Source organism: Mustelus asterias, chromosome 1, assembly GCF_964213995.1.
Source record: "Mustelus asterias chromosome 1, sMusAst1.hap1.1, whole genome shotgun sequence".
NCBI lineage: Eukaryota > Metazoa > Chordata > Chondrichthyes > Carcharhiniformes > Triakidae > Mustelus > Mustelus asterias.
The window spans coordinates 196,194,195-196,218,399 of NC_135801.1; the positions used below are offsets into that span (position 1 = coordinate 196,194,195).

General features: G+C 53.3%; 1 protein-coding gene across 1 annotated transcript in view; it reads left to right on the forward strand.

The window, feature by feature from the left end:
• The first annotated feature begins 300 nt into the window (after positions 1–300).
• LOC144505314 (heat shock 70 kDa protein 12B-like) overlaps positions 301–24,205 on the forward strand; it is a 68,945-nt gene continuing 45,040 nt past the window's right edge. The window contains exons 1-3 of the mRNA XM_078231466.1: positions 301–516; positions 10,943–11,017; positions 22,381–22,481. Coding sequence (XP_078087592.1) covers positions 486–516; positions 10,943–11,017; positions 22,381–22,481 — 207 coding nt within the window. The 5' untranslated portion in view covers positions 301–485. The remainder of the gene's footprint in view (positions 517–10,942; positions 11,018–22,380; positions 22,482–24,205) is intronic.

The following is a 24,205-nucleotide window of genomic DNA, read 5'->3' on the forward strand; positions in this document are numbered from 1 at the left end:
TGTATGAGTGTGTGTGTCAGAGTGTGAGTGTGTGTGTATGAGTGTGAGTGTGTGTGTGAGTGTGTGTGTGTGTATGAGTGTGTGTGTCAGAGTGTGCGTGTGTGAGTGAGAGTGTGAGTGTGTGTGTGTGTGTGTCAGAGTGTGTGTGTCTGTATTTCCTGACAGCTAAACTGCAGAAGCTGTCGAAGGGTTAAGTGTGGGAGCGAGCGGTTCAGTCAGGAGGGGCTGCTTGGGGAAATCAGTTTGGAGCAGTTAGTTAGTGCTGCCCCTGACTCTGCTCACAACCCAGGAGCCCAGCTTGTTCAGTCTGAGGGTGAGATCGGGAGCTGGGGCAGAGCCACAGCACCCTCCGCTGTATGGGATAGAGAGAGGGAGACTTCACCCTCCGTTTAACCCACTCCTCCACTCTCCTCCTCACCACTCCAACCTTCCACTTTCACCAGGAGACTGGGACTGAATTCCCTGGATCTGACTTCACACAGGGAATGTTGTGGATGAGAAAACCGGGCGGACAAGGTAAGTTTAGTGAATGTGTTTTTAATCTGACCCTGTTCCTCTCCGAGCTTTAGGGTTTCTCCTAATGCTTTGTTTTCCTCCCAATGGGATATTTATTTACATTTTAACCCTTTCTGGATCTCCTGAGCTGCTGTCATAATCCCACTCTCCCTCCTCAACTGCTCCTCGGGAACTAGCGGATCGCCCCGTAACAGGAAGAGGAACATTCATGGAGATGGATATTCAACCGGGTGCGCATCGCAGACACCACCCAGATCCAGTCCCCACCTGCTACACTGTGAACAGACTTACCCCCAGCACAAAGTCCAGCTATCATCCTCACCCCACAGACAGCAAACTATAATCCATCCCCACATTCCCATTGCCGTACTGAGGGAGTGCTGCACTGTCAGAGGGTCAGTACTGAGGGAGTGCTGCACTGTCAGAGGGTCAGTACTGAGGGAGTGCTGCACTGTCAGAGGGTCAGTACTGAGGGAGTGCTGCACTGTCAGAAGGTCAGTACTGAGGGAGTGCCGCACTGTCAGAGGGTCAGTACTGAGGGAGTGCTGCACTGTCAGAGGGTCAGTACTGAGGAAGTGCCGCACTGTCAGAGGGTCAGTTCTGAGGGAGTGCCGCACTGTCAGAGGGTCAGTTCTGAGGGAGTGCCGCACTGTCAGAGGGTCAGTACTGAGGGAGTGCTGCACTGTCAGAGGGTCAGTACTGAGGGAGTGCCACACTGTCAGAGGGTCAGTACTGAGGGAGTGCTGCACTGTCAGAGGATCAGTACTGAGGGAGTGCCGCACTGTCAGAGGGTCAGTACTGAGGGAGTGCTGCACTGTCAGAGGATCAGTACTGAGGGAGTGCCGCACTGTCAGAGGGTCAGTACTGAGGGAGTGCCGCACTGTCAGAGGGTCAGTACTGAGGGAGTGCTGCACTGTCAGAGGGTCAGTACTGAGGGAGTGCCGCACTGTCAGAGGGTCAGTGCTGAGGGAGTGCCGCACTGTCAGAGGATCAGTACTGAGGGAGTGCTGCACTGTCAGAGGGTCAGTACTGAGGGAGTGCTGCACTGTCAGAGGGTCAGTACTGAGGGAGTGCCGCATTGTCAGAGGCTCAGTACTGAGGGAGTGCCGCACTGTCAGAGGGTCAGTACTGAGGGAGTGCCGCACTGTCAGAGGGTCAGTACTGAGGGAGTGCTGCACTGTCAGAGGGTCAGTACTGAAGGAGTGCCGCACTGTCAGAGGGTCAGTGCTGAGGGAGTGCCGCACTGTCAGAGGATCAGTACTGAGGGAGTGCTGCACTGTCAGAGGGTCAGTACTGAGGGAGTGCTGCACTGTCAGAGGGTCAGTACTGAGGGAGTGCCGCATTGTCAGAGGCTCAGTACTGAGGGAGTGCCGCACTGTCAGAGGGTCAGTACTGAGGGAGTGCTGCACTGTCAGAGGATCAGTACTGAGGGAGTGCTGTACTGTCAGAGGGTCAGTACTGAGGGAATGCTGCAATGTCAGAGGGTCAGTACTGAGGGAGTGCTGCACTGTCAGAGGGTCAGTACTGAGGGAATGCTGCACTGTCAGAGGGTCAGTACTGAGCGAGTGTTGCACTGTTGGAAATGCCGTATTTCAAATCAGCATTCCAGCCTTGGGTCACTGTCTGTGCAGAGTCTGCACTTTCTCCCCGTGTCTGCGTGGGTTTCCTCCGGGTGCTCCGGTTTCCTCCCACAGTCCAAAGATGTGCGGGTTAGGTGTATTGGCCGTGCTAAATTGCCCCTTAGTGTCCCGGGATGTGTAGGTTAAGGTGATTAGCCCTGGTGTGGGGTTGCAGGATCGGGCGAGGGGGTGATTCTGTGTTAGATGCTGTTCTGGAGAGGCGGTATACACTCGATGGGTCAAATGACCTCCTTCTGCACTGTAGGGAACCGATGGAATTGAGTCAAGCCCCTGTCTGCTCTGTCCGACGGGTGTAAAAGATCCCACAGTCTGCATTCGAGAGCAGGGGAGGAACCCCAATTTCCTGGTTCACTATTTACCCCTCAGTCTACACATATTCCAGATTCAATCATCTTGCTGAGGAACTCCCAACTCTGCTCTCCAGCCCCTCCCTCGGCGCCTTTACTTCTCAGAATGTTTATCCGGCATCTGGTACAGGATGAGTGGAAATTTCCTCCAATTCATAGAAATCATAGAAATCATAGAAACCCTACAGTGCAGAAGGAGGCCATTTGGCCCATCGAGTCTGCATCGACCACAATCCCACCCAGGCCCTACCCCCACATATTTACCCGCTAATCTACGCATCCCAGGACTCTAAGGGGCAATTTTTAACCTGGCCAATCAACCTAACCCGCACATCTTTGGACTGTGGGAGGAAACCGGAGCACCCGGAGGAAACCCACGCAGACACGAGGAGAATGTGCAAACTCCACACAGACAGTGACCCGAGCCGGGAATCGAACCCGGGTCCCTGGAGCTGTGAAGCAGCAGTGCTAACCACTGTGCTACCGTGCCGAATTAAATCTCAGGAAAGTCGAAGCCATTGTTGTTACTCCCTGATTAAAGCCCCATTTATCAGCCAGCGACTCCATCCCACCTTCTGACAACTGTCTGAATCTCAGCCCCTTTCATTTCACTATCTCGGTGTCTTACTTGACCCCCGGTTGACCTTAATTTCAGCCAAATGCCTTTAGGAAGATGGCTTCTATTTCCACCTTCGTAACATCGCCTGGCTTTCACCCCGTCTCAGTTCATTGGCTGGTGAAACACTCAACCATGACATCCATCACCAATAGACTCCAATATTCCACTCCTCCCCGTCCCCCCTGCTCTCCCACATTCGACCCTTCATAAACCTGAGGTCATCCAGAACCCAGCTGTGGTGACTGTCCCTTTAAGGACAACACAGAGGATCATCTGGTTTGAGAGACCAATTGGGACTGAGAGTCGGTAATTACCCTGGGGGTGGAGTCCTTAGGCAGAAGGCATATTGAAGACATGTAGGGACTGGGACAGCCGATAGGCTCCTTCAGGGCAGCCAGGGAGCTGCCGGCCTCCATACAGTCTTTCCACATTAATAAATACTAGGATCCGAACAGTAAAGACGGAAGACATTCAGCCCATCGAGTCTGCACTGACCACAATCCCACCCAGGCCCTATTCCTGTAACCACATGAATTTACCCCGCTCATCCCTCTGACACGAAGTGACAATTTAGCTCGGTCAATCAACCTAACCAGCACGTCTTTCAGACTGTGGGAGGGAACCGGAGCACCCGGAGGAAACCCACGTAGACACGGGGAGAATGTGCAGACTCCACACAGACAGTGACCCAAGCCGGGAATCGAACCCAGGTCCCTGACGCTGTGAGGCAGCAATGCTAACCACTGTGCCACCATTCCGCCCTTTTGCATTCCTGACAAAGTCTGTGATCATACATCATTACATTGGCGACAAGGATGGGATTGATTGTGAGAACACTGCCTGTGGCCCGATACCTGTGAGTATCCTGCTTTAATTAAAGGCTGGAGAAAGGAATATTCATCCCGAATGCCTGTCTTTGGGTGAACAGACCCATGAGATGTTGAGCTATTGCCAGACCCTGCGGGGCGGATGCGGAATGAACCTGGATTGGCTGGTACAGTCAAGAGTTAAAAAATATACAGAAAAAAATGAAGAGAAAATGATTCTCAGAAGCAAAAGCTGTGATTTGGTGTTTAAGGAAAAATGGAACTTGAGAAAGAAAAGGCAGTTTATTTGAAGAGAGAAGCAAAGAGGACAGAGAGCGGTGTTTTGGGTGGAATCTGAGTTGCCCCAAGGAGCTGCAGGACCTGCCCCAAGAGTGCAGGAAGATGAAATGGCTGAGATTGCCGAATGAAGCCCGTGGGAGGAAACCCATGCAGACACGGGGAGAACGTGCAGACTCCGCACGGACAGTGACCCAAGCCGTGAATTGAACCCAGGTCCCTGGCGCTGTGAGGCAGCAGGGCTAACTGCCGTGCCACCCTAACAGTCGAGTTACATTTCCTGGTTTCCCATTATTATTTCCCCAGTCTCATTCTCTAAGGCGCCTATGTTCACATTCCCTCTGTGTCAACTCACTTGCTGCTGAAGTTCTCATTCACACCTTCGTCACCTCTACCTTTTACTGTGACAAACACCTGTTTTTTTATATTCGTTCGTGGGACCTGGGTGTCACTGGCCAGCATTTATTGCCCATCCCTAGTTGCCCAAGGGCAGTTGAGAGTCAACGACATTGCTCTGGCTCTGGAGTCACATGTAGGCCAGACCAGGTAAGGGTGGCAGATTTCCATCCCTAAAGGACATTAGTGAACCAGGTGGGTTTTTCCGACAATGGTTTCATGGTCATCAGTAGATTCTTAATTCCAGACATTTTTTTATTGAATTCAAATTCCACCACCTGCCATGGCGGGATTCGAACCCGGTTCCCCAGAACATTAGCTGAGTTTCTGGATTAATAGCCGAGAGATAAAACCACCAGACCATCGCCTCCCCATGTTCCCCCACTCTGTAAAGTTATGGTCATCAAAACTCTGGCAACGTGCCTTAACTTGTCTTAAATCCCGTTCCTCTATCACTCATGTGCTCACTACACCCACTCCCACTCAGGCAATATTATAGAACATAGAACAGTACAGCACAGAACAGGCCCTTCGGCCCACGATGTTGTGCCGAGCTTTATCTGAAACCAAGATCAAGCTATCCCACTCCCTATCATCCTGGTGTGCTCCATGTGCCTATCCAATAACCGCTTAAATGTTCCTAAAGTGTCTGACTCCACTATCACTGCAGGCAGTCCATTCCACACCCCAACCACTCTCTGCGTAAAGAACCTACCTCTGATATCCTTCCTATATCTCCCACCACGAACCCTATAGTTATGCCCCCTTGTAATAGCTCCATCCACCCGAGGAAATAGTCTTTGAACGTTCACTCTATCTATCCCCTTCGTCATTTTATAAACCTCTATTAAGTCTCCCCTCAGCCTCCTCCGCTCCAGAGAGAACAGCCCTAGCTCCCTCAACCTTTCCTCATAAGACCTACCCTCCAAACCAGGCAGCATCCTGGTAAATCTCCTCTGCACTCTTTCCAGCGCTTCCACATCCTTCTTATAGTGAGGTGACCAGAACTGCACACAATATTCCAAATGTGGTCTCACCAAGGTCCTGTACAGTTGCAGCATAACCCCACGGCTCTTAAACTCCAACCCCCTGTTAATAAAAGCTAACACACTATAGGACTTCTTCACAGCTCTATCCACTTGAGTGGCAACCTTTAGAGATCTTATGACTTGAAAAACCTACATTCTTGCTTTCAATTCCCTCCATGGCCTCACGCTCCCTTATCTTTGTAATCTCCTCCAGCCCCACAACCCTCCCACAGTTCATCTGTTTCTGGTCTCTTGAGGATTCACGATTTTAGTTGCTCTGTCATTGGCGGCTGTGCCTTCAGTTGCCGGGGCTCAAAGCTCTGGAACTCCCTCCCTGAACCTCCACACCTTCTTTACCTGTTTTTTTCCCTCTAAGACATTCCTGACAAACTACTTCTTTGACCAAGCTTTTGGTCACCTCACCTAATACCTCCTACTGTGTTATATTTTGTTCGGTAATCATTCCTGCAAAGCACCTTGGGACAGTTGATATGATCAGGTGGTTCAAGAAGGCAGCTCACCACCACCTTCTCAAGGGCAACTAGGGATGGACAATAAATGCTGGCCAGCCAACGACGCCAATGTTCCACGAATGGATATTAAACATAAGAACATAAGAACTAGGAGCAGGAGTAGGCCATCTGACCCCTCGAGCCTGCTCCGCCATTCAATAAGATCATGGCTGATCTTTTCATGGACTCAGCTCCACTTACCCGCCCGCTCACCATAACCCTTAATTCCCTTACTGTTCAAAAATTTATCTATCCTTGCCTTAAAAACATTCAATGAGGTAGCGTCAACTGCTTCACTGGGCAGGGAATTCCACAGATTCATAACCCTTTGTGTGAAGAAGTTCTTCCTCAGCTCAGTCCTAAATCTGCTTCCCCTTATTTTGAGGCTATGCCCCCTAGTTCTAGTTTTACCTGCCGGTGGAAACAACATCCCTGCTTCTATCTTTGATTTGATTTGATTTATTAACATACAGTAAAAAGTATTGTTTCTTGCGCGCTATACAGACGAAATATACCGTTCACAGAGAAGGAAAGGAGACAGTGCAGAATGTAGTGTTACAGTCATAGCTAGGGTGTAGAGAAAGATCAACTTAATGTAAGGTAAGTCCATTCAAAAGTCTGACGGCAGCAGGGAAGAAGCTGTTCTTGAGTCAATTGGTACGTGACCTCAGACTTTTGTACCTTTTTCCCGAAGGAAGAAGGTGGAAGAGAGTATGTCCGGGGTGCGTGGGGTCCCTAATTATGCTGGCTGCTTTGCCGAGGCAGCGGGAAGTGTAGACTCAGTCAATGGATGGGAGGCTGGTTTGCGTGATGGATTGGGCTACATTCACGACCTTTTGTAGTTCCTTGCGGTTTTGGGCAGAGCAGGAGCCATACCAAGCTGTGATACAACCAGAAAGAATGCTTTCTATGGTGCTTCTGTAAAAGTTGGTGAGAGTTGTAGCTGACATGCCAAATTTCCTTAGTCTTCTGAGAAAGTAGAGGCATTGGTGGGCTTTCTTAACTATAGTGCCATCATCGGGGGACCAAGACAGGTTGTTGGTGATCTGGACAGCTAAAAACGTGAAGCTCTCGATCCTTTCTACTACTATCTTGTCTATTCCCTTCATAATCTTATATGTTTCTATAAGATCTCCCCTCATTCTTCTGAATTCCAATGAGTATAGCCCCAGTCTACTCAGTCTCTCCTCATAAGCCAACCCTCTCAACTCCGGAATCAACCTAGTGAAACTCCTCTGCACCCCCTCCAGTGCCAGTATATCCTTTCTCAAGTAAGGAGACCAAAACTGTACACAGTACTCCAGGTGTGGCCTCACCAGCACCTTATACAGCTGCAACATAATCTCACTGTTTTTAAACTCCCTCCCTCTAGCAATGAAGGACAAAATTCCATTTGCCTTCTTAATTACCTGCTGCACCTGCAAACCAACTCCTTGAGATTCCTGCACAAGGACACCCAGGTCCCTCTGCACAGCAGCATGCTGCAATTTTTTACCACTAAAGAAGGTGAAGCTGTTGTCTAGTAGTCACTGTTGTCCGCAGGGTGGGGGTAAGGGGGCGAGGGGGGGGGGGGGGGGGGGGCAGCCAGCGTGCGAACAGCAAGATCCCACAAGCAGCAATGTGACGACAGCCTAATCACCTGTTTCAGTGAAGAGGGATAAATATTGGCTTGGATACCAGGGGCAAATCCCTGATTTTCCAACCATTAGAGGTGTACAATCTTTTACATTCAACAGAGAAGACAGACAAGGCCTGATTTATGTATTTCATAGGATCATAGAATCCCGACAGTGCAGAAAGAGGCCATTCAGCCCATCGAGTCGGCACTGACAACAATCCTACCCCAGGCCCTATTCCTGTCACCCCGCATATTTACTCCACCTATCCCTCTAACCTATGCATCCTGGGATACTAAGGGACAATTTATCATGGCCAATGCACCTAACCCGCACATCATTGGACTGTGGGAGGAAACCGGAGCACCCGGAGGAAACCCACGCAGACACGGGGAGAACGTGCAAACTCCACACAGACAGTGACCCAGGCCGGGAATCGAACACGGGTCCCTGGCGCTGTGAAATCATAGAAATCATAGAATCCCTACAGTACAGAAAGAGCCATTCGGCCCATCAAGTCTGCACCGACCACAATCCCACCCAGGCCCTACCCCCATATCCCTACATATTTTACCCACTAATCCCTCTAATCTACGCATCCCAGGACACTAAGGGGCAATTTTTTAGCATGGCCAATCAACCTAACCCGCACATCTTTGGACTGTGGGAGGAAACCGGAGCACCCGGAGGAAACCCATGCAGACACGAGGAGAATGTGCAAACTCCACACAGACAGTGACCCAAGCCGGGAATCGAACCCAGGTCCCTGGAGCTGTGAAGCAGCAGTGCTAACCACTGTGCCACCGTGCCATCTGAAAGACAGCGCCTCCAACAATGCAGCACTCCCTCAGTGATTTTGTCCACAGGTCTCAGAGTGGAACATCGACCCACGTCCAGAGAGTCCTGCCGCCTCCCCGCACCCCCCTCTCCCTCCCCCCCCCCCACCCACCCTCAGACTGTTCTGTACATCCAGCACTTTGAAAACCTCGCTGTCTTGTTGAGAAGAATGGTGAATTGAGGTCTCATCTGGAGCACAGTGTCCAGTTCTGGCCGCCATATTTGAGAAAGAATGGACACAGTGCAGAGGAGATTCACGAGAATGGTTTCAGGGATAAACGGAATCACAGAATTAGAACAGGAAATGTCGGATAAACTGAGCAGCATCTGAGGAGAGAAGCAGCGTTAACGTTTCGGGTTTAAATGATCCTCTTACGGAACTCAGCTGAGGTCTTACATGGAACATAGAACATAGAACAGTACAGCACAGAACAGGCCCTTCGGCCCACGATGTTGTGCCGAGCTTTGTCTGAAACCCAGATCAAGCTATTTCCTCCCTATCATCCCGAAGTACTCCATGTGCCTATCCAATAGCTTCTTAAATGTTCCTAAAGCTTCTGACTCCACTATCCCTGCAGGCAGTCTATTCCACACCCCAACCACTCTCTGTGTAAAGAACCTACCTCGGACATCCTTCCTATATCTCCCACCATGAACCCTATAGTTATGCCCCCTAGTTACCGCTCCATTCACCCGAGGAAATAGTCTTTGAACGTTCACTCTATCTATCCCCCTCATCATCTTATAAACCTCTATCAAGTCTCCTCTCAACCTCCTCCGCTCCAAAGAGAAAAGCCCAAGTTCCCTCAACCTTTCCTCATAAGACCTACCCTCCAAACCAAGGCAGCATCCTGGTAAATCTCCTTTGCACTCTCTCCAGTGTCTCCACATCCTTCTTGTAGTGAGGTGACCAGAACTGCACATAATATTCCAAATGTGGTCTCACCAAGGTCCTGTACAGTTGCAGCATAACCCCACGGCTCTTAAACTCAAATCCTCTGTTAATGAACGCCAACACACTATAGGCCTTCTTCACGGCTCTATCCACTTGAGTGGCAACCTTCAGAGATCTATGGATATGAACCCCAAGATCTCTTTGTTCCTCCACATTCTTCAGAACCCTACCTTTGACCCTGTAATCCACATTTAAATTTGTCCTACCAAAATGAATCACCTTGCATTTGTCAGGGTTAAACTCCATTTGCCATTTTTCAGCCCAGCTTTGCATCCTATCTATATCTCTTTGCAGCCTACAACAGCCCTCCACCTCATCCACTACTCCACCAATCTTGGTGTCATCAGCAAATTTACTGATCCACCCTTCAGCCCCCTCCTCCAAGTCATTTATAAAAATGACAAATAGCAGAGGACCAAGCACTGATCCCTGTGGCACTCCGCTGGTAACCGGTTTCCAGTCCGAAAATTTTCCATCCACCACCACCCTCTGTCTTCTGTTAGATAGCCAGTTACCTATCCAATCGGCCAAACTTCCCTCTACCCCACACATCCTTACTTTCTTCATAAGCCGACCGTGGGGGACTTTATCAAACGCCTTACTAAAATCCATGTATATGACATCAATTGCACTACCTTCATCTACACACTTAGTTACCTCCTCAAAAAATTCAATCAAATTTGTGAGGCAAGACTTGCCCTTCACAAATCCGTGCTGACTATCCCGGATTAAGCTGCATCTTTCTAAATGGTCGTAAATCCTATCCCTAAGGACCTTTTCCATCAACTTACCGACCACCGAAGTAAGACTAACCGGCCTATAATTACCAGGGTCATTTCTATTCCCTTTCTTAAACAGAGGAACCACATTCGCCACTCTCCAGTCCTCTGGCACCACCCCCGTGGACAGTGAGGACGCAAAGATCAAAGCCAAAGGCTCTGCAATCTCATCCCTTGCCTCCCAAAGAATCCTAGGATATATTTCATCAGGCCCAGGGGACTTATCGACCTTCAGTTTATTCAAAATTGCTAGTACATCTTCCCTCCGAACATCTTGTATAAATTCAAGATGGCGCTGGAGTGAGGTGACCTCTCGCCTCCTGTCCCCGGAATACCCTCAAATTCAACCTCGTTCCGAATCAGGAACAGCTCCTTCCCTGCTGCCATCAGACTTTTGGATGGTTCTAACCCATGTTAATTTGATCTTTCTCTACACCCTCGCTATGGCTGTCATCCTACTTTCTGCACTCTCTCGTTTCCTTCTCTATGAACAGTATGCTTTGTCTGTATAGCGCGCAAGAAACAATACTTTTCACTGAATCCAATATATGTGACAATAATAAATCAAATGATACAAACTGTATTCTTTTTCAGGAAACGGTTCGAACAACAGCAGTAGATGCAACATGAGTGCGGGAATGGACTCTAACATGGCTCAGTTACTGTCAGGTAGGAAACTCTGTCCCGGAAAAGCGAGGGAGTCCACCTCCTCCACCTCCTCCACCTCCTCCACCTCCTCCACCTCCTCCACCTCCTCCACCTCCTACACTCAACTGTACAGTGTCAGAGCCTGAGGAATTATAGGCTGCACACACACATTTTCATCACCAGTAACAACCCTCCCCATATCCCCCAATCGCACTGACCCCCCATATCCCCCACTCGCACTGACCCCCCATATCCCCAACTCCCACTGACCCCCCTCCCCATATCCCCAACTCCCAGTGACCCCCCTCCCCATATCCCCAACTCCCACTGACCCCCCTCCCCCCATATCCCCAACTCCCAGTGACCCTCCTCCCCATATCCCCAACTCCCACTGACCCCCCTCCCCCCATATCCCCAACTCCCAGTGACCCCCCTCCCCATATCCCCAACTCCCAGTGACTCCCTCCCCATATCCCCAACTCCCACTGACCCATCTCCCCCATATCCTCAACTCCCACCTCCCCCATATCCTCAACTCCCACTGACCCCCCTCCCCCCATATCCCCCACTCGCACTGACCCCCCATATCCCCAACTCCCACTGACCCCCCATATCCCCAACTCCCACTGACCCCTCCTCCCCGTATCCCCAACTCCTAGTGACCCCCCCTCCCCATATCCCCAACTCGCACTGACCCCCCTCCCCATATCCACAACTCCCACTGACCCCCCTCCCCATATCCCCAACTCCCACTGACCCATCTCCCCATATCCTCATCTCCCATCTCCCCCATATCCCTAATTCCCACTGACCCCCCCATATCCCCAACTCCCACTGACCCACCTCCCCAAACCCTCAACTCCCACCTCCCCCATATCCTCAACTCCCACTGCCTCAATATCCTCAACTCCCACTGATCCCCCATATCCTCAACTTCCACAGACCCCTCCCATATCCCCAACTCCCACTGACCCCCCATACCCCTAAGTCCCACTGACCCCCCCCATATCCCCAACTCCCACTGACCCCTCCATATCCCCAACTCCCACTGACCCCCCATATCCCCAACTCCCACTGACCCATCTCCTCCCATATCCCCAACTCTCACTGATGCCCCCATATCCCCATGACCAATGAACCTGGACAGGTGTCAGATCTCTCAGTGGGAGAGCATCTTGGGGATAGCGATCATAACTCTATCTCCTTTAGGCTTGCATTGGAAAAAGAGAGGATTAGGCAAGCTTGGAAAGTGTTTATGTGGAGTAAGGGGAAATATGAAGACATAAGGCAGCAAATTAGAGGAGTAAATTGGAAGGAGGTATTCTCGGGGAAATGTACTGAAGAGAGGTGGCAGTTTTTCAAGGAATGTCTGTCGAGAGTTCTACAGGACAATGTTCCGAGCAGACGGGGAGGAGTTGGTAGGTTAAAGGAACCGTGGTGCATGAAAGCTGTGCGGGACCTAGTCGAGAAGAAAAGGAAAGCGTACAAAAGTCTCAGAGAGCTTGGCGAAGATAGGGATTTAGAAGAGTATACGGCTTGTAGGAAGGGACTAAAGAAGAAAATGAGGAAAGCCAAGCCAAGGGGTCACGAGAAGGCCCTGGCAGGTAGGATTAAGGAGAACCCTAAGGCGTTCTATAAATATGTGAAGAGTAAAAGGATGAGACATGACGGAATAGGGCCTATAAAAGGTGAAGGTGGGAAAGTCTGTACGGAACCAGTAGAAATGGCAGAGGTGCTCAATGAGTATTTTGCCTCGGTTTTCACAGAGGAGAAGGACATGGGTGGATGTACTGTGGGCTTGCGGTGGACTGAAAGGATTGAGTATGTGGACTTTAAGAAAGAGGTTGTGCTGGAATCTTTGAATGGCATCAAGATAGATAAGTTGCCGGGTCCGGATGGGATGTACCCCAGGTTACTGTGGGAGGCGAGGGAAGAGATTGCAGAGCCTCTGGCGATGATCTTTGCGTCGTCGATAGAGACGGGAGAGGTGCCGGAGGATTGGAGGATTGCGGATGTGGTTCCTATTTTCAAGAAGGGGAATAGGGATAGCCCAGGTAATTACCGACCGGTGAGTCTAACCTCAGTGGTTGGTAAACTGATGGAGAAGATCCTGAGGGACAGGATATATGAGCATTTAGAGAGGTTTAGTATGCTCAAGAATACTCAGCATGGCTTTGTCAAGGGCAGATCGTGCCTTACGAGCCTGGTGGAGTTCTTCAAAAATGTGACTAAACACATTGACGAAGGGAAGGCGGTAGATGTGGTTTATATGGATTTTAGTAAGGCGTTCGATAAGGTCCCCCATGCAAGGCTTCTAGAAAAAGTGAGAGGGCATGGGATCCAAGGGGCTGCTGCCCGGTGGATCTAGAACTGGCTTGCCCAAAGGAGGCAGAGAGTGGGTGTAGATGGGTCTTTTTCTAAATGGAGGTCGGTCACCAGTGGTGTGCCCCAGGGATCTGTTCTGGGACCCTTGCTGTTTGTCATTTTCATAAATGACCTGGATGAGGAAGCGGAGGGATGGGTTGATAAGTTTGCCGATGACACGAAGGTTGGTGGGGTTGTGGATAGTCTGGAGGGATGTCAGAAGTTACAGAGGGACATAGATAGGATGCAAGACTGGGAGGACAAGTGGCAGATGGACTTCAACCCAGATAAATGCGTCGTGGTCCATTTTGGTAGGTCAAATGGGATGAAGGAGTACAATATAAAGGGAAAGACTCGTAGTACTGTAGAGGATCAGAAGGACCTTGGGGTCCGGGTCCATAGGACTCTAAAATCGGCCCTGCAGGTGGAGGAGGTGGTTAAGAAGGCGTATGGTGTGCTGGCCTTCATCAATCGAGGGATTGAGTTGAGGAGTCCGGGGATAATGATGCAGCTATATAAGACCCTTGTCAGACCCCACTTGGAGTACTGTGCTCAGTTCTGGTCATCTCACTATAGGAAGGATGTGGAAAAGATTGAAAGGGTGCAGAGGAGATTTACAAGGATGTTGCCTGGATTGAGTGGCATGCCTTATGAGGATAGGCTGAGGGAGCTCGGTCTTTTCTCCTTGGAGAGACGAAGGATGAGAGGAGACCTAATAGAGGTGTATAAGATGTTGAGAGGCATAGATCGGGTGGACTCTCAGAGGCTTTTTCCCAGGGTGGAAATGTCTGCTACGAGAGGACACAGGTTTAGGGTGCTGGGGGGTAGGTACAGGGGAAATGTTAGGGGGAAGTTTTTCACACAGAGGGTGGTGGGCGAGTGGAATCGGCTGCCGTCAGTGGTGGTGGAGGCAAACTCAATAGGGTCTTTTAAGAGACTCCTGGATGAGTAAATGGAGCTTAATAGGATGGAGGGTTATAGGTAGGTCTCGAAGGTAGGGATGTGTTCGGCACAACTTGTGGGCCGAAGGGCCTGTTTGTGCTGTAGTTTTTCTATGTTCTATGTTTCTATCCCCAACTCCCACTGACCCCCCATATCCCTAACAGCCACTAACCCCCCATATCCCCAACTCCCACAAACCCCCTCCCCATATCCCTCACCCCACTGACCCACCCTCCCCCCATATCCCTCGCTCCTACCTCTGTACTGTGTCTCCCCTGTATAGGGCGGTAATGCTGTGAATTTGTCATGGAATAAGCTATCGAAGATTAGTTTAAATATCACTCTGCTATTTGTAAATGTGAATGATCGGAGGAAATATAGAAAATGGAAAGCAGGTTTCAGTAAAGTTGATTTGGATGTTGGCCTATTTGTGACTCCATTCCCAAACCACCCAGGTTGGCTCTGAACAGCCCTGTGCTGAATCAGTGCCGACGGATCGACCAGGCAGCTCACAGTCCGCCCGAGACGGCAATAATATTCTCCCGGCGACGCCCGCACCCGAAGAAACAATTCTAAAGCTCACCTCCTTCACCCAATCCTCCCATTGGCACCCACTCCTCATCGCTCAATAACCACTCTCTGCTGATCTCCACTGGCTCTGTGAGTGGATCCCAGACTGAGTCCGTGAGTGAACAATGTATCGCCCCGCTGGACACCCCCGCCCCTGCCCCCCTCCCCATCCCGCTGGACACCCCCGCCCCTGCTCCCCCTCCCCATCCGCTGGACACCCCCGCCCCTGCCCCCCCTCCCCATCCCGCTGGACACCCCTGCCCCTGCCCCCCTCCCCATCCCGCTGGACACCCCCGCCGCTGGACACCCCCGCCCCTGTCCCCCCTCCCCATCCCGCTGGACACCCCCGCCCCCTGCCCCCCCTCCCCATCCCGCTGGACACCCCCGCCGCTGGACACCCCCGCCCCTGCCCCCCCTCCCCATCCCGCTGGACACCCCCGCCCCTGCCCCCCCTCCCCATCCCGCTGGACACCCCCGCCCTGCCCCCCCTCCCCATCCCGCTGGACACCCCCGCCCCTGCCCCCCCTCCCCATCCCGCTGGACACCCCCGCCCCTGCCCCCCTCCCCATCCCGCTGGACACCCCCGTCCCTGCCCCCCCTCCCCATCCCGCTGGACACCCCCGTCCCTGCCCCCCCCCTCCCCACCCTGCTGGCCCCCGGCCCCCTCCATCCCGCTTGCCCCCGCATCCCCCCCCCACCCCCGCCCCCTCCTACCACCCTGCTGGCCCCCACCACCCCCCTTCCCCACCCCACTGACCCCCCCGACCCCCCCCACCCTGCTGGCCCCCATCACCCCCACCCCCGCTGCCCCCCCCCCGACCCTGCTGGCCCCCAGCCCCCGGCCCCCCCCCGACCCCACTGGCCCCCGGCACGCCCCCTCCCCACTCCGCTGGCCCCCGCCCTGGCCCCCACCCCCACCCCCCCCCCCACCCCGCTGGACCCCGGCATGGCCCCTCTCCACCCCGCTCACCCCCGGCATCCCCCTCACCCCACTGGCCCCCGGCCCCCTCCCCACTCCCGCTGGCCCCCCGCAGTCCCAGATCCCAAACCCCCCCTTCCTGCAGTCCCAGATCCCGAAACCCCCCGCTTCCCGCAGTCCCAGATCCCAAACCCCTCCTCCTCCGCAGTCCCAGATCCGAACCCCTCCCCTCCAGTCCCAGATACTGAACCTTCCCCTTCCCGCAGTTCCAGATCCCGAACCCCTCGCTTTCCGCAGTCCTAGATCCTGAAGCCCCCCCTTCCCGCAGTCCCAGATCCCAAACCGCCCCCTTCCCGCAGTCCCAGATCCCAACCCCTGCCCCTTCCCGCAGTCCCAGATCCCAAACCCCCCCCTTCCCGCAGTCCCAGGTCCTGAAGCCCCCTCTTCCCGCAGCCCCAGATTCCAAACCCTCCCCTCCCCGCTGTCTCAGATCCCGAAGCACCCCCCCTTCCCGCAGTCCCAGATCCCAAACACCCCCTTCCCACAGTCCCAAATCCCAAACCCTTTCCCCCTCCCCGCAGTCCCAGATCCCAAATCTCCCCTCCCTGCAGTCCCAGATCCCAATCCCCCCTTTCTGCAATCCCAGATCCAGAGCCCCCGAACCCCGGAGTGTCCCACACCTCCGGCCTGTATTTATTGAGGAGCTCCATCATCTCTTTGTGAGGATCACATTGCCAGCATCACTCACAGCACGGAAACACTGTGTGAGTATCTCCCTCCCTGGGAAATCCAATCTATACTCCGCACTATTCCCTCACACTCGGTCTCCAGGGGAATTTGAGATGTTTTAGTCAGTGGGTTACGAATGTTGGAAGGAATTTTCACAATCAAAGCGAGAATAACGCTGGCATCAAGTTTCAAATCTCTCCAAGGATCAATATTTGGGCTTTCCCATTGCCCCCTCCCCCCCTCACTCCTTCCCTCCTGTCCCCGCACTCCTCCCCTCACCTCCCCTCCCTCTTCTCCTCACTACCCTCCCTCCTTCCCTCCCCTCCCCTCACCTCTCCTCCCCTCATCACTCCTTGATTATGCTGGCTGCTTTGTCGAGGCAGCGGGAAGTGTAGAGAGAGTCAATGGATGGGAGGCCGGTTTGCGTGATGGATTGGGCTACATTCACGACCCTTTTGTAGTTTCTTGCGGTCTTGGGCAGAGCAGGAGCCATACCAAGCTGTGATACAACCAGAAAGAATGCTTTCTATCCTTAAAAGTTGGTGAGAGTCATAGCTGACATGCCAAATTTCCTTAGTCTTCTGAGAAAGTAGAGGTGTTGGTGGGCTTTCTTAACTATAGTGTCGGCATGGGGGGACCAGGACAGGTTGTTGGTGATCTGGACACCTAAAACCTTGAAGCTCTCGACCCTTTCTACTTCGTCCCCATTGATGTAGACAGGGGCATGTTCTCCTTTACGCTTCCTGAAGTTGATGACAATCTCCTTCATTTTGTTGACGTTGAGGGAGAGATTATTGTTGCCGCACCAGTTCACCAGATTCTCTATCTCATTCCTGTACTCTGTCTCGTCATTGTTTGAGATCCGACCCACTACAGTGGTGTTGTCAGCAAACTTGAAAATCGAATTGGAGGGGAATTTGGACACACAGTCATAGGTGTATAAGGAGTATAGGAGGGGGGCTGAGGACACAGCCTTGTGGGGCACCGGTGTTGAGGATGATCGTGGAGGAGGTGTTGTTGCCTATCCTTACTGATTGTGGTCTGTGGGTTAAGGGTTACGAGGGGACAGACAAAAAAGTGAGATAAGACCGATTGGTGGAGCAGGTCTGAGGGGCCGAATGGCCTGTTCCTGCTTCTGATTCAGATAATCTGAGAGAGAAATGCAAATACCATGCCCAAAATACTGAGAGTGAATCAGAGAGCATGCACGAGAGACAGTGTGAGGGATATAGGGGAGGGAGAGAGAGGGCGCAGGGAGAGACAGTGTGAGGGATATAGGGGAGGAAGAGAGAGAGAGAGGGCGCAGAGAGAGACAGTGTGAGGGATATAGGGGAGGGAGAGAGAGAGGGCGCAGGGAGAGACAGTGTGAGGGATATAGGGGAGGGAGAGAGAGGGCGCAGGGAGAGACAGTGTGAGGGATATAGGGGAGGGAGAGAGAGAGAGGGCGCAGGGAGAGACAGTGTGAGAGATATAGGGGAGGGAGAGAGAGGGCACAGGGAGAGACAGTGTGAGGGGTATAGAGGAGGAAGAGAGAGAGAGGGCACAGGGAGAGACAGTGTGAGGGATATAGGGGAGGGAGAGAGAGAGGGCGCAGGGAGAGACAGTGTGAAGGATATGGAGGAGGGAGAGAGAGAGAGAGGGCACAGGGAGAGACAGTGTGAGGGATATGGAGGAGGGAGAGAGAGAGAGGGCGCAGGGAGAGACAGTGTGAAGGATATTGAGGAGGGAGAGAGAGAGAGAGGGCGCAGGGAGAGACAGTGTGAGGGATATGGAGGAGGGAGAGAGAGAGAGAGGGCGCAGGGAGAGACAGTGTGAGGGATATAGGGGAGGGAGAGAGAGAGAGGGCGCAGGGAGAGACAGTGTGAGGGATATGGAGGAGGGAGAGAGAGAGAGAGAGGGCGCAGGGAGAGACAGTGTGAGGGATATGGAGGAGGGAGAGAGAGAGAGAGGGCGCAGGGAGAGACAGTGTGAGGGATATGGAGGAGGGAGAGAGAGAGAGAGGGCGCAGGGAGAGACAGTGTGAGGGATATGGAGGAGGGAGAGAGAGAGAGAGGGCGCAGGGAGAGACAGTGTGAGGGATATAGGGGAGGGGGAGAGAGAGAGAGGGCGCAGGGAGAGACAGTGTGAGGGATATGGAGGAGGGAGAGAGAGAGAGAGGGCGCAGGGAGAGACAGTGTGAGGGATATGGAGGAGGGAGAGAGAGAGAGAGGGCGCAGGGAGAGACAGTGTGAGGGATATGGAGGAGGGAGAGAGAGGGTGCAGGGAGAGACAGTGTGAGGGATATGGAGGAGGGAGAGAGAGAGAGAGGGCGCAGGGAGAGACAGTGTGAGGGATATGGACGAGGGAGAGAGAGAGAGAGGGCGCAGGGAGAGACAGTGTGAGGGATATGGAGGAGGGAGAGAGAGAGAGAGGGCGCAGGGAGAGATAGTGTGAGGGATATGGAGGAGGGAGAGAGAGAGAGAGGGCGCAGGGAGAGACAGTGTGAGGGATATGGAGGAGGGAGAGAGAGAGAGAGGGCGCAGGGAGAGACAGTGTGAGGGATATGGAGGAGAGAGAGAGAGAGAGAGGGCGCAGGGAGAGACAGTGTGAGTGAAATAGGGAAGGAAGTGAGAGAGTGAGATCGGGACACGCGAGAAAGAGAGCCTTACATAAGGAGAGGGGGGCTAACCAGGGAAGGCGCAGAGTGCCAGAGAGAGTGAAATGGGGAGAGAGAGGGAGGGAGGAGAGAGAGGGGAGGGGAGGGGAGGGGAGGGAGAGAGAGAGGGAGGGGGAGAGGGAGAAAGGGACGGAGAGGGAGAGAGAGAGGGAGGGAGGGGGCGAGGGAGAGAGAGAGAGGGAAGGAGGGAGACAGGCAGAGATGGACTAGTAAACACAGAAAGTGTCAGATAGAGAGGGAGGGTGAGAATGATGCAGAGAGAGAGAGAGAGAAGGAGACGGGATGAGTATAATTTGGTTCCATTGAGGGTTAGATGGTGACAGTAATTCAGTAATTGGAGTTGGTGACAGAACCCCAAACCTCAACAGCTTAAAGCAATATGACTCATGTTTGAAGCTCTGCCAGCGTTGCTGTGGGCACTCAGATCCTTCCTTCGTTCCCCGTCCCGTCGCCAATCGCTGGAGACAGACAGCAATCTGAAAATGATCCACAACCTCAGCCTGCTCAGGGATCAGGGATACTGGGACAGTGAGGGTGACTGCACAGTCACTAAACCCACCCTGCAAACATACTCACACACACCCACTCACACACACTCGCTGACACACACTCCCTTATACCCACTCTCTTACACACCCATGCACACTCCCTTGCACACACCCATTCTCTAACACATACACCCTCACACACACCCACTCTCTCACACAATTAGAGATAGGCCAGGATTAGATGCTCCTTCAGAGAGCCAGTGCAGACTCGATGGGCCGAATGGCCTCCTTCTGCTCTGCAAGGATTCTAAGGATTCAATGGATTTAATGAATTGGGATCTAAAATTGGGATTTACACATGGGGATTGGCTGAAATATTAAATAAATACACTTTGTCCCAGCCAGACAAATAACGAGGGTTCATGATCATTAATCTCAGCATCAAACTGACAAGTGGAGAGATAGACAGGACGACAGGGGGGAGAGAGGAGGGGAATGGGACCGATTGGGGAGCACAGACCCGATGGTCTGAATGGTGGGCTGAGGCCTGTATGGTTCTATTATTCGAAGCCTGGTCTGTCAGACGCTCTCCCAAGCGTCAGAGGAACAGAATTCCAGACCCTGATGAAGGAGGTTAATCTGGAATCAGTCACTCAGTGACGTCAAGCTGCAGATTGTGGAGACACTGAGAGATAAGAAACTTTCACAGACTGCCCTCAAACACTCAGGAAGATGTGGGACTGGTCTCACTCAGCCGTTTACCAGCATTATGGGATTTGCTATGGATATGCCAACTACTTCCTCTGTGGGGAGGGGGGAGGTGCGGGCGGGAGGGGGACAGGGTGGGGGTGGGGTGGGGACAGGAGGGTTGGGGCAGGAGGGTTGGGGTGGGGGTGGGAATGGGTCGGGGGGCAGGCAGGCTGCTCAGGGGTGAAAGGTCACACAGAGTCGAAATGTTGGCCGGAATTCCCTGGCCATTCCCGCTGGTGGATTCTCCCGTCTCGCTGGCAATGCAGCCACCCCACCCCCCCCCCACCCCCCACCCCCCTCCCCCCCCACCCTGCTGGGGTGGCGGCAATGGGAAAATCCACTGACACTGGCAGGACCAGAGAATCCCACCGCCAGTGAACAGAGCGACCCCTCCCCCCGCTGAGAAACACGTGGGTGTGAGGCCGGAGAATCTCGCCCCACAGCTTAGTCCGAAAGACGTGCTGATTAGGTGAATTGGCCGTGCTAAATTCCCCCTCAGTGTACCCGAACAGGTGCCGGAGTGTGGCTACTCGGAGATTTTCACAGTAACTTCATTGCGGTGTTAATGTAAGCCTACTTGTGACACTAATAAACTTTAACCTTAAGCTTTCTCTCCCCTCAGGTGCTGCCAGACCTGCTGAGTTTATCCAGCGCTCTCTGTTTCACCCAGGGTAGATGTCAGGAATTATATCCTCACACAGGGCGGGAGTGGGAATCTAGAACTCTGGGCCAAAAATAAACTGTCGGAGCTGGAGGTCTGTAATAATTCCAAACCTCGTACAATCTGCTGAAAGCTTATAGAACCAAGGCAGGTTCTCAGGTAAAGAGCCATGAATTGATTGAATAGGCTCGAGGGGCTGAATGGTCTCCTGTTCCTGTGTAACAGGGTAAGAGGGCTGAATGGCCTCCTCCTGTTCCTGTGTAACGCGGTAAGGAGGCTGAATGGCCTCTTCCTGTTCCCGTGTAACAGGGTAAAGGGGCTGAATGGCCTCCTGTTCCTGTGTAACAGGGTAAGAGGGCTGAATGGCCTCCTCCTGTTCCTATGTAGCAGGCTTGAGGGGCTGAATGGTCTCCTCCTGTTCCTGTGTAACAGGATAAAGGAGCTGAATGGCCTCCTCCTCTTCCTGTGTAGCAGGCTTGAGGGGCTGAATGGCCTCCTCCTGTTCCTGTGTAACAGGGTAAAGGGGCTGAATGGCCTCCTGTTCCTGTGTAACAGGGTAAGAGGGCTGAATGGCCTCCTCCTGTTCCTATGTAGCAGGCTTGAAGGGCTGAATGGCCTCCTCCTCTTCCTGTGTAGCAGGCTTGAGGGGCTGAATGGTCTCCTCCTGTTCCTGTGTAACAGGGTAAAGGGGCTGAATGGCCTCCTGTTCCTGTGTAACAGGATAAAGGAGCTGAATGGCCTCCTCCTCTTCCTGTGTAGCAGGCTTGAGGGGCTGAATGGCCTCCTCCTGTTCCTGTGTAACAGGGTAAAGGGGCTGAATGGCCTCCTGTTCCTGTGTAACGCGGTAAGGAGGCTGAATGGCCTCCTCCTGTTCCTGTGTAACAGGGTAAAGGGGCTGAATGGCCTCCTGTTCTTGTGTAACGGGGTAAGGAGGCTGAATGGCCTCCTCCTGTTCCTGTGCATCAGGGTAAGGAGGCTGAATGGCCTCTTCCTGTTCCTCTGCAGCAGGTTCGAGGGGCTGAATGGCCTCTTCCTGTTCCTGTGTAACAGGCTTAAGGGGCTGAATGGCCTCCGCCTGTTCCTCTGCAGCAGGTTCGAGGGGCTGAGTGGCCTCTTCCTGTTCCTGTGTAACAGGCTTAAGGGGCTGAATGGCCTCCTCCTGTTCCTGTGCAGCAGGTTCGAGGGGCTGAATGGCCTCCTCCTGTTCCTGTGCAGCAGGTTCGAGGGGCTGAATGGCCTCGTGTCTCTGCAGAAAAGGTAATCTCCAATTCTGTGCCTCTCATTTTTCTTTGTTTTGATCCTTAGATGCCGGAGGTGAAAGGCCATCGAGACATCTTCCTGCCCCAAGCTCCCCGCAGAACCCCGAGAGTTACAGCATTGCCCCCCTCACCCCATCGGTGTCGCCGGTATGTAACACAGCAGTGAGCCAGTGCGTGACCCTGTGGGTATATCCCCCACCTCTGACTATCCCAGAATCATTCAGCTCAGAGTAACACGGCAATCCGTCGGACTCGGAAACAGCCTGCAAATGTTACTATTACTGCACTCACTTACCCCTGAGGGAGGGCATAAAGACGGAAAAGTAGTGTCGAGGAAGATTGAGCCTTCTTTTTATTCGTTCGTGGGACATGGGTGTCGCTGGCTGGGCCAGCAGTTAGTGCCCATCCCTAGTGGCTCGGTGGCACAGTGGTTAGCACTGCCGCCTCACAGCGCCAGGGACCCGGGTTCAATTCCCGGCCTCGGGTCACTGTCTGTGCGGAGTCTGCACGTTCTCCCCATGTCTGTGTGGGTTTCCTCCGGGTGCTCCGATTTCCTACCACAGTGCGAGAGACATGCTGGTTAGGGTGCATTGGCCGTGCTAAATTCTCCCTCAGTGTTACCCGAACAGGTGCAGGAGTGTGGCGACTAGGGGATTTTCACAGTAACTTCATTGCAACGCTAGTACAATGTAAATTAATGTAAGTCTGCTTGTGACTAATAAATAAAACTTTTAACTGAGAGGCTTGCTGGGCCATTTCAGAGCCAACCACATTGCTGTGGCTCTGGAGTCACGTGTAGACCAGACGGCAGATTTCCTTCCCTAAAGGACATCAGTGAACCAGATGGGTTTTTCCCCACAATGGTTTCATGGTCATCAGTAGATTCATAATTCCAGATTTTTTTTATTTTGAATTCAAAATTCCACCATCTGCCGTGACAGGATTCGAACCCGGCTTCCCAGAACATGAGCTGAGTTTCCTGGATGAACAGTCTAGTGATAATACCACTAGGCCAGCGCCTCCCCCTGTTAAAGCAAGGTTCTGAGGAACCGTCTCCTGTTCAATGTAATGAGATCCGGAATGTGGAACAGATTTCCCACACAGAGTCAGCATTCACCGATACACCCTAACTCCCATGTTAAATAATGCACACACAGACTGGACAGCACCAAGCGGCCAGGGGGATGTGGGGGGGAGGGGGGGAGGGGGGAGGGGGGGAGGGGGGAGGGGGGGAGGGGGGGAGGGGGGGGGAGGGGGGGAGGGGGGGGAGGGGGGAGGGGGGAAGGGGGGAGGGGGAGGGGGGTGGGGGAGGGGGGAGGGGGGGGTGGGGGAGAGGGGTGGGGGAGGGGGTGGGGGAGGGGGAGGGGGAAGGGAGGAGGGGGAGGGGGAGGGGGGAGGGGGAAGGGGGGAGGGGGGAGGGGGGAGGGGGGAGGGGGAGGGAGGAGGGGGAGGGGGAAGGGGAGGGGGGAGGGGGAAGGGGGGAGGGGGAGAAGGAAGGGGGAAGGGGACGGGGAGGGGGGGAGAGGGGGAGGGGGGAAGGGGGGAGGGGAGAGGGGCAGGGGGGGAGGGGGAGGGGGGCAGGGGGAGGGGGAAGGGGGAGGAGAGGGGTAGAAGGAAGGGGGGAGGGGGAGGGGGGTCCTTCCCCTTTTTTTCACCCACTGTGTATAAAGTACGGACTATCTGTGAGTTCAGTATTGCTGCATTGCGATGTGGCTTTTCTTTGCTGATGTTGTGGCCACACAGTCAGTCACATTCTGACTTCCAGATCCTCAGGTCTGAGTTCGAGTCCCATTCCTGATCCTTTCGCACCAATCCAGGCCGACCTACCCGAGGGCGTGCCGCACTGTCAGAGGTGCTGCTTTTGGATCAGG